Here is a 10647-nt window from a genome sequence, read left to right on the forward strand (position 1 = left end):
GTGTGTGTGTGTGTGTGTGTGTGTGTGTGTGTGCGTGTGTGTGCGTGTGTGTGTAGGTGGAGTTCCTTAGGAAAGATTGGGTGATGTGTCTTCAGGCTTGAAGTCACAGGAGTTAAGTTATAGAAACGGAAATTGTGAGATAACTGAGATAGCAAAGGGGTGAAAATGTTTGGAAAAAGTGATAAAGCATAAATTGATGCAATCATATAAAAGTTGTAATTTGTTCATAATAGTTGCGATAAAAAACAGTTTTTTATCACAAGTTTAACAAAAAATATACTCCATTGCACTTTCCTAAGCATACAATAAACCTGTTTTTGCAAATAAGCTCATTGTAAATTTTATATATATGTATAAGGACCAATAACTGAACAAAATGTACAAACCTACTAACATCTAAATGTACTTTGAAACCTTTTAGGTAGGAAACTGCAATTATTAAATCTAGGATGTTTCTGCCTTCAAGTTATTGCGATCATCATTTCCGACATGACATTTGTCAACGAGTGTCACTTAGAAATCTCTGTGTTCACAATTTGAATAAGACAATAAACTCCAGTAATCTGTGACAATGGACTGATAATACCTGTAAGCTTACTTGAACATCGATCAGGAAAGCCTTTTTCCTCTCCTGTGAAGGTGAAGAAATATACTTGGAGTTATCTGGGTGTTGCCCCACCAGACCCCCCACCCCCTGCGCTTTACATTATTTCCTTTCTATGACTGAAGAAACAAGAATTGATAGCTCTGAATATATGCATTTTTATCACTTCTGTTTTCATTACTAGCTGTACCGTGATTTGATGAGTGTAATGGAAAAGTTCACAGAACAACAGGTCTGGCCTAATTGCTTAAACCAAATTAGGTGAAATGCTTTTTCTTTCAATCACCACAAACAGGATGTGAATAATGGTTAATGTATCTCTTTGTCATTAGAAATCCCTGTTCCATTACTGAGTAAAAAAACACAGTGGCTGGATGTGTTCCCCTCCGAGAGCGTGCAGCTGAGCTGCAGGATGGAGGGAAGTTCCAACTGGACATTCATATGGTACAAAGATTCAGAGGAGTATCATGAAGGCAATGTCACTAATAGTGAAGTGGAAGGCATTCTTTCCATCAGTCAAGCTTCATCCTCACACCGTGGAAAATACAGCTGCTCAGGAAGACTGACGGGCAGAACTGTCAGCAGCAACCGCAGCTCTCAAGTCGAGCTTACAGTCTATGGTGAGATGTCTGCATATCTGCTCTTGAAGCCACTTGTGATGTGTATGTATGAGAAGTTATAAAAGTGACTTTGGCAGGTTAAGAACAGTAATTTCAAGGAAATAGATGAACAGTTTTTAAAATATCTCGATTTTTGTCATGAACCAATACAGTTATCCGCATCTAACCTCATAAAAAAATGTCAAGTGAATGCTTTCCACTAATGAAAGACGGTGCTTTGCAAAATTATTCATACCCTGTGATCTTGCCCACATTTTATCATTTTGAATGTTGTTTTACTGTCATTAAGACCCCTAATGGCTATTTCAACTTTAGGAAACCATAGAGTTTCCGTTTTTCATGCCTTCTTAGTATGCTGAACCACAGTGTTGTGGTTTGAGCATAATTCTCCAAAGAACACCTCAGTGTGGGCGGTGCGTGCATGTTGGTGCAGTTTTTAGGAAATATTAGGTGATGTGTCTTCAGGCTTGAAGTCACAGGATTTAATTCATAGAAATACATTTGGTTAGAGTGAATGATGAAAATGGATGGGTAACACTTTATTTGAAGGGGTGTCCATAAGACTGACATGACACCGTCATAAACATGACATAACACCTGTCATGAACATAAAGAAGTCTTTATTCGGTGATGGCTTTATTCGGTAAATAATGACACTTTTAATGCAAAGTTGCTCTAAAAGTTGCATTAAAAGTCCATTAAAAATGCCAACTTTGCATGATTTTGTAAATTATGAAAATTTAATACAAAGTTGGCATTTTTAATGGACTTTTAATGCAACTTTTAGGGCAACTTAAAAGTGTCATTATTTACCGAATGACACTTCATGACAACTGTCATAAACATTCATAAAGACTTATTTATGTTCATGACAGGTGCTATGCCATGTTTATGACGGTGTCATGTCAGTCTTATGCACACCCCTTCAAATAAAGTGTTACCAATGGATGAAGCTACACACATGGGAATTATGGAAGAAAATTTGTAGGAGGCTGCACAGATATAATTTCTAGCTTCACATACGTCCAAAGCACCAAAATGTTAGCAAATGATTTATATCCAGTTACTAAAACTCAGTCAAAGTCTAAACCAAAGATCAATTGAGAATGTCCATAGATACTCCCCACTCTAATTTGAGTTCAAGCCATCAGTTCTATTATGCAAAGAACTGACAGAAATGTATAAAAAAGAGAAATTGCATCGAATTGCTACATCAAATAAAAAGTTACTGATTCTGCTGCATCACCTTTTTTTGCGCACAGTAGCAGTAACATATTCTGAACTGTCTTTCTTTCTATAGACAGTTTACCGACACCCACATTAAGCAGAGATCCGATTTTTACCCCAATGTTTATTGGAGAAACTGTGAAATTAAAATGCACAGTAAGCGTTTCTTCTGGCTGGAGTTATCACTGGTACAGAGATGGAAAAGAGCTGAACAAACCGGGCAAAGAGCTAAACATACAGCTGACTCTTTTTGATAATGGAGGATATACTTGCGAAGCCAAAAGAGGTGAAAAAACATTAACAGGACGAAGTAAAGAAACACAACTGGATGTTCGAGGTAAGTCATTGGAGGTGAAAAGCCTGTTGTTTCTTTTAAAGTTTTAAAGTTGCCATTTTTAATTTTGTCTTATTATTATTAAGATCTCTAATGGCTGGTTTACCTTTAGCAAACCAGAGAGTTTCTGCTTTTCATGCATTCTTGGTATGTCGATCCACAATGTTGTGGTTTGAGCATAATTCTCCAAAGAACGCCTCAGCGGTGCGTGCATGTTGGTGCAGTTTTTAGGAAATATTATGCACACCCCTTCAAATAAAGTGTGCTTCAAATAATGTGTCTTCAGGCTTGAAGTAACAGGATTTAAATCATAGAATGATTAGAGTGAATGATGAAAATGGATGAAGCTACACGCATGGGAATTATGGAAGAAAATTTGCATGAGGCTGCACAGATATAATTTCTTGCTTCACATACGTCCAAAGGACCAAAATGATAGCAAATGTTTTAATCCAATAATTTTGAAGTGTCAGAAGACTAAGTCAAAGTTTAAACCAAAGATCAATTGAGAATCTGTGGTGACTGATGTTCATAGATGCTTCCCCCCCTCTTGACTGAGCTTGAACTACTATGCAAAGAAGAAGAGAATCTTTGAAAACATCTGCGACTGTATTGGACTGAAAGGTGACTCAACGATTTCTGAGTCAAACAGATTTTCGTCAAGCTTTTATTTCCCTTAAATTAGATCCTTTTTTGTTTCGCAACCTAATGTAAACTTAGCAGTAAGGTACCCACACTCCTATATAAGTTATTCCTCCTGGTATTTTACATCTTCTTTGCTATTATTGTGAAATTTCAGATGGAAAACCAACGGTCAAACTGCTGCAGAATCCCTCGGATAAGTTGATGCACACCAGTGATTCGATTTCCTTCACCTGTCATGTCAATGTCTCCTCCGGATGGAAATACGCATGGTACAAAGATAGCAATCCATTGAAGTCATCTGGAAACAACATTCACCAAATTGCTTCTGCTAAGACGTCAGACAGTGGATCATATAAGTGCCGAGTTGAAAGGCAAACACCAACAACATTTTCCTCAGAGAGTGAGGCTGTAGAACTTAAAATTGACGGTGTGTTTTAATCATGATTTTTTTAGCTTAGTGTATTGTTAAACATGTTATATCACATCTATGACTGTGTTTGTTGCAGAGCGTCCAAAGGCCAATATAGTCCTCTTAACTTCTTGGTCTGAGGTATTTTCCACTGACAGTTTAAAGCTACAATGTGACGTGATGGACAGTTCAGATTCGTGGAACTATACATGGTAATGACACAAATAAATAAGTGTTCTGTATTTATTTGTATAGTTTAAAATGCATTTCCATTGTAACAAGTTCTCTAAAATGACTACAACAGGCATAAAGAGGGCATTAATGTCAGTCAGTCGCCTTCATCGATATACAAGGTCACGCCACATAATGACCCAGAGCAGAGCTCATACACCTGTGAGGGCATTCGCACTGAGAGACCACTGTTTTCAGTACGCAGCGACTCCTACAGAACCAAGAACCTACGTGAGTATAACTCACTCATTGATTTTCACCTTGAAATATTTGATCCCTTGTTTGTTTTTTTATTCATTGTTTGTTTGTGTTTTATGTAATTTATAGTTTTAAAAAGGAGGATTCTTCTTTCCATCTCTGGTTGTCTTTTCTTTGGCATCATAGCCGTTTTCATCGGATGCGTTGCCCTAAGAATCTGTCGTAAACCAGGTTTGAGATTTTTACATTTACAATTTGTTAATGTCCCGTATATTGACTTAGAAGTGTTAGTTATCACTGATTCCCTTTAGCTTTTCTAGCTGAATTGAACACAAGGCCAGTCACAGCTAATGTACCCGATCAGTCAGGCCAGTGCAGCCGACTGGTCAAACAGAATCCACTTCCGACTAAAACATCTTAAAGCTTTTATTAAGCTATGCGTTAACATGGCTTGAACACCACAAAAAAAGAAAACGTAGCTGCTGGTGAAGGCCAATAGTTATTTAAAATTTATGTGACGCCAATTTCTGGTAAGAGGTGACACACAAAAGCCGCTAAGTTTTTTTTTTTTTTTTTTTTTAACTTTTAACTTTTTGTTATTGTCACGCAGTTGCTGCAGATGACAAGCAAGAAGAGACCAATCTGTTTCTCACCATGGCTCAGTTAAAGGACCGAAATGGTATGTAGAGCCCATATTGTGTGGTTTGGTGGGTGTAGATAACCTTTTCTGAAAGTCCTACGTACTGTCCTGCAGATGATTGAGTTCAAGATGATTTTTTAAAAAGGGATTTTTATCAGCTCACACATTTAAGTTTGTGTCATACTGGAATGTGTGTTAAACGTTTAGGTTTCAATTCCTTCCCATCTTCTGCTACAGATGCACCCTGTCCTCTGGTTGAGTACATCACTGATGCAGATGTGAATCCACCTGCCAAAGGTAATATATAAAGATCTGATGTTTTGCAGATTAGTCCAGACTGTGGAAACAAGCAAAAACCAAGCAGAGGACAGAGAATAGTTCTTCTTTGGTTCCTGAAACGAGTTTCTCACCTCATTGCTAATGATAACTTTCTTTTATCTGGTGTGAAGAAGGGGAGGAGAACGGCACAAGTTGCAGTGAAGCAACACCTCTCCCGATAACATCGCCGGATGAGCAAGGTATTTCTTTATAAACTACAAAACAGCTCTCTACTAAGACAGCACAAAACATTTCTGACCCATCTTTCTGCACCTTTGTTTTCAGCTGCAACAACCAACGGGAAAGAAACGACAGAGAATGGTGGCGGGATGGTTTCCTTCCTGCAGTGAATTACTAGAAACGACCCTAAAATGTTGTTCACTGGTGGTTACATATATTTGTCAGACAACTGAATACAGCATAACAAACTCAGCTTAACAAAAAGTCTCTTGTCATGACTTTCGAGTTAGAAACTAGCGATTTATCTTTGACATGAAAAGGTGTAAATAACATGATCAGGCAAATGGATTTATTTAATGGTCAGCACTTTCAGATTTGGCAAATGAAACTGTGTAGATTTCTTTTTTTATTATTATTTTACGTAAACAACCTAGTAAAAAATATGTAGAGTTGTGTATATTTTTTAGTGCACCTTCGCTTCTTTCAGTTCATGGTTCAGTTCTCCAAACAGACACCAGATGTCAGTATAACTTCTTCCAGTTTTGTTTTTAATATTTTTAATGGTTCATGACTGAATGTATTTTGCATTGCTTTGCATTGTGTTTGATATATTTATCTACAAATCGTGTGCCTTCATGTATTCATTTTTAAAAATAAGAAGTAGAAAATGTTGCCACAAGTGCTCATTCTGTTAAAAATGTATCCGCAGCGTCAAATGTGACAGCAAAAAAAAAAAATAAATAAAAACAAACAAAAAACCGAAGTGATGATTTCACAAGCAGGCTGCTTCAGTCAGGTTGGACCTGCAGACAGTAACGAGACAGGAAATCCACATGGAGTTATTATCCAGATAGACAATAAAAACAAAACAAAAAAAAAACAATCAAATTTCATGATATCACTCACTCCCATCTACTTCAGGATATCGGTCAGTCTCTCCACATAGTACTCATAGTTCTCCTGGCAATCCTCCCACGGTGTAAAGCTCTCGTCTTCCTGTTCCACATACATTTCCCAAACATGCTGGAAGTCAATGGGCTTCATCATCCGCAGCTTGCAACCGGCTCTCGCCAGGGCCTTCAGGCCTTCCACTATCTCCGGCTCTTCCCATTCGAAGAGACGGGAGCAGAATATGGAGAGGCGCAGCTTCTTGCGCTGCTGGAGGATGTTGGCCAACTTGGCGGCACAAGCGACGCAGGGGCTGGATGAAACGTACCATGTCACGTCATATTCCTTAGAGGAGTTTGGGAGAACCTGGAAAAAAAAATAACGCAGGTTGGGTGTTTGATGGCATGAAAATGTAAAAAACAATAAATATGATTTGATATGAAGGTAATGTTTTTGCTTAGTATGACTCCAAGGGGGTGAAAAAATAAAAAGAACACTTTGGAGTTTGGGTAATTTGGATGATTAAAGTTCCAGCAAGGGCAAGTCTTGACTAGTAAAGGCTAGCTCCCTAATTAAAACATCAGGTGCCACCTGGGAAACACCTGGACTCAGGTTTTCCAGTCCACAGGTGCATCTCAATAAACCAGAATGCACTCAAAACATTTAATTCAGAACTTTCAGTCTAAAAATGTAATTTATATTTTATACAAATTAGTTACGCAGAGAGTGGTATAGTTAGACCAGCAATTGTTCATACCTTTGGTAGATTTAAAGTTTTTTTTGCATTCAACCAAGAATTTTGTCAACAAGATAATGGAGAAAGATCATTTATCTGTTGTTATTTGAACTAGAACAGATAAAACAGATAAAAACTATTTGAACCTTTCTCAATATTCAGCGTAGAAATCTTTATGGGTATTAGAAAAATCTCATCTTTCTTATAATTGCCTTGCTGTAACAAATTTGCTCTCTTTATAGCTTCTCTATCAGACTCAAGTCAAGACCAGGGCTGGTTGAGTTTGAATAAACAATATTAGACTCAGCTGGTGGTACTAGAAGAAATTCTAGTTCATGCATTAGCATTATAAGCACTTATATTTGGCTTGGGATCTTTCTGCATGCCTCAGTGTGATCTGGCATGGTGGAGATCAACAAGTTGAACTGTTGAGATGTTAAGGAAGTAAAATATCCCCTCAGCTCATCTACACTGTTGGCTTTAGTGTCTCTCGTGTTCCCTTTCACAATACTCCTTAAATTCCTGGGTTTCTCCAAAAAAGCTGCCCTACAGTTTATTAGTTGACCTCTGTGCTGACTTTGGACTGACACCGGCAGATGGCTCGGCTTTCAAATGATCATCGATTGTGGAAAGTTCATGCTGGACCTTGTGCAACTTCTCTCAGATTCTGGGAGTTTGATTTCCAAATGAGCAACAGCGTGGATGTTTAGATTGTATCTATGTGTCTATATAAGATGTTTAGAGAAAAAACAGGATGCTGAATGTCACAAAAAGAGATCTGCTGTAAGTGCACTGCACAGGTGTGGGCGGGTCATTTTGTGGTCTCACATTGCAGAGTTTCTTAAATTAGAATGGCAGGCAGACCATTCAGCTGTCATATCTCCCTTTTTCTGACACGAAATCACGTATTTACTTTGAGATAAAGACAGTCTCTCAGTTATTACAGATGAATATGTGACTTTTGACCTGCTGCTGATGTATTTGAGTTCTGCTTTAGTAAATTAGGTCCGAGCTCACTTGACTAAATTCATGAATTTGACATTATAGTAGAAAATGAACCAAGTTGTGTGTCTCTCCTGCACTCCTCCTCCATGTTTGTGCTGTATCCCCTCAAATGATCTCACTGCACGACCAAATGTCTTGAGTTTGTTTTTGTTCACTGACTAAAACGAGATAACGCTCCTCCTTGACTGGATTTAAATTGCTTTTAGCGTGTTTATTTTCTCAACTTTACAGAAGTATGCAAGATCAGATTATGCTGAACTGAATTGAACTAAACTACATTGGATTTGATCAATTGGAGGAGATTGAATTAGATGGAATTGGATTAAATGAAATTGGATTATTTGTAATATGTATTCATATTTACTTTCATTTTTTTTAGGAGCCCCGAGGTGACTTTTTCTGTCAGATGATGCTTTACAAACAAAACTTGAGTTGAATTACTTTCAGGTTTTTCCCACAGGAACATTGTGATGTCAGAAGGACGAATGGATGAAAATTAAAATATGAATAAAGATTTAAGAATTATCAAAAAAGAAAAAAAAACATAATATGAGAAGATATTTATTTCCACAAGTACATGTTTATATTTATTGTAAGCAAATGTCAGCCACATGGGGTATACTAATGGGAACTTATGACCAGGGCAGGGGTGAAAGTAAGGGGGTACGGCAGGGTACTGCGTACCCCTAAAAGATTTAGCGGGGGTACGCAGTACCTGCAAGAGAGAGGAGCGGCTGTCTGATGTAAAACATCAGTGGGTTCACTGTGCAGCCGCGACTGCGCCCACTAATTAGCCGTGACTGATAAGTTTTTCGAGAACAATCTAAAACAGACTTAATTAGTTAATGAATAATTTTTTCCCCCATTTCATATTGTTTCTGAACTGTTCGTGCTTTACTAGAGCGGCGGTGCAACACGACGATCGCGGAAGGATTTGAGTCTCAGCATTAGGTGACAAACTGAACGCCGCCAGGACGATGAGACCAGCACGTCCTCCTCTGGCTCCTTATTAGAATGTTCGTAACTTTATTAAAGAAGAAAGAAAAAAAAAATCCACAAACGTGTTCAAATTAATGACCCAATAACAATAATAATCTCAGTGATTATTGTTTCAACAAGGTGTTGCGCAATTCTGTGCGTTTCGGTTCCATTACCAAAATAACGAGCAGAGCAGGAGTTTAAAATGAACTAATCAACCACCTCTGTGTTCATGAGAGGCTTATTAATGATCGCAAAATAAATATCAAGCCTGAAAACCTAATAACGTAACGGACTGAATGTTTTTAACATAATCTCTGGTGGGTTTGTGGAGGGCAGGAGGTTGCCATGGCAACGCGTGTGCTTAAATGACAAAGAGACGGAAAATAAAAAGGGTGCGAGTGGCTTAGAGTTAATCCCCTGTTCAGGTTGTTTTACCTTTGCTATGACTCATCACAGCCGCTGTAGTTTCTGAACATTCAATAAATGACAAACTTGGACTAATTATCTCGTTAGTCTGTTAGTATACGTCATTCACAACAAACATCAAACACGGTAAATAAGTTTCATTAAGTATTTAACAAGCAAATGGCTTCTACCGCGATAATTATGTGAAATTAAATGAATTGTCTAATATATAAAAAATAGTTTTGTGCTGTCGGGCTCAGAGTCTGAGGGGCTTGTCCTTCATCAAATTTCTTTTTTTGCCTCTTATTTAGTGGAAACATTGATGTTGATTAGATTTTCTCCAAAATAATAACCTGTTTCAACCTTTATAGCTCCAGTTGAAAATGAGGATCTAACATTCACAAATTACAGTAAAATAAAATCCAGTCCAACATCTGGTTTGAGGTTGTTGTGACTTTTTTACACTTATTTTGCATGATAAGTGACTGATTTACAATTATATGTTAAGCATAATTTACATGATGATTATTATTAATTGAATTGAACATGATAGTATATAATTACAAAGGTGAAGTGAAATATATTTAAGTGTGAGACATGATTTATTTGAATATAAGTTTTTTGTTTTGAAGAATGCTTAACAGGATCTGGTTCTGTTTGATCACTATCTTGCTTTTGTTGACATTTGGGTTGCTAGGTACGAACAGCTGCTGCCGTTATCAGCTTTCGCTGTTTTCCTCTTCAATAAAAACTGAACAGAAAGGTTCAGTAAAAGACATACGAGCCTCCGTCTTGTTTGAAGAAACCTTCACTCCGTAACAGAGGTGATTCCTCTGGAACCTTTTGGAGGAAAAATATCCCAACTTCAGAAGATGTTGGGATACATCTTCTGAAGATGTGCAACATCTTCAGAAGATGTGCAACTTCACACATCAGTATGAGAGTATCATACTGATACTCTCCTATCATTATGATAGGAGAGTATCATAATTATACTCATTATACTCATGTTAGTAAGAGAAGTGGAAGCTGCAGGATCTTCAGAACAAACAGGTCATGATGCTGGGCTACTGATTATCCCTGTCTGGACAACATAACCAGTTTAAAAGCTAAAATGAATGGTTATATGCCAAACATGGAAAACTGGGATGAACTCCATGCCATAATGTTCAGGATTTAGGTCTCATGGCATCTCAAAGTGTCAACATTGCAGCCAGTGGGCTGAA

At 37.7% G+C, this 10647-nt stretch overlaps 2 protein-coding genes across 3 annotated transcripts in view; one reads left to right on the forward strand and one right to left on the reverse strand.

Annotated features, from left to right (window-relative positions):
• LOC103467407 (basement membrane-specific heparan sulfate proteoglycan core protein) overlaps positions 1 to 6143 on the forward strand; it is a 14069-nt gene extending 7926 nt beyond the window's left edge. Inside the window, exons 10-19 of one of the 2 annotated variants that reach the window (XM_008413756.2) lie at positions 937 to 1224; positions 2525 to 2788; positions 3585 to 3857; positions 3937 to 4051; positions 4144 to 4301; positions 4398 to 4499; positions 4879 to 4947; positions 5146 to 5205; positions 5358 to 5426; positions 5512 to 6143. In XM_008413756.2, coding sequence (XP_008411978.1) covers positions 937 to 1224; positions 2525 to 2788; positions 3585 to 3857; positions 3937 to 4051; positions 4144 to 4301; positions 4398 to 4499; positions 4879 to 4947; positions 5146 to 5205; positions 5358 to 5426; positions 5512 to 5576 — 1463 coding nt within the window. In that variant the 3' untranslated portion in view covers positions 5577 to 6143. The remainder of the gene's footprint in view (positions 1 to 936; positions 1225 to 2524; positions 2789 to 3584; positions 3858 to 3936; positions 4052 to 4143; positions 4302 to 4397; positions 4500 to 4878; positions 4948 to 5145; positions 5206 to 5357; positions 5427 to 5511) is intronic. The other variant, XM_008413757.2, reaches the window with a different exon arrangement.
• Positions 5934 to 10647, reverse strand: part of apobec2b (apolipoprotein B mRNA editing enzyme, catalytic polypeptide-like 2b) — a 6644-nt gene continuing 1930 nt past the window's right edge. The window contains exons 3-4 of the mRNA XM_008413758.2: positions 6313 to 6660; positions 5934 to 6209 (exon numbers count right to left, since the gene is read on the reverse strand). Coding sequence (XP_008411980.2) covers positions 6319 to 6660 — 342 coding nt within the window. The 3' untranslated portion in view covers positions 5934 to 6209; positions 6313 to 6318. The remainder of the gene's footprint in view (positions 6210 to 6312; positions 6661 to 10647) is intronic.

The sequence above is a fragment of the Poecilia reticulata genome, linkage group LG7 (genome assembly GCF_000633615.1).
Source record: "Poecilia reticulata strain Guanapo linkage group LG7, Guppy_female_1.0+MT, whole genome shotgun sequence".
Classification (NCBI taxonomy): Eukaryota; Metazoa; Chordata; class Actinopteri; order Cyprinodontiformes; family Poeciliidae; genus Poecilia; species Poecilia reticulata.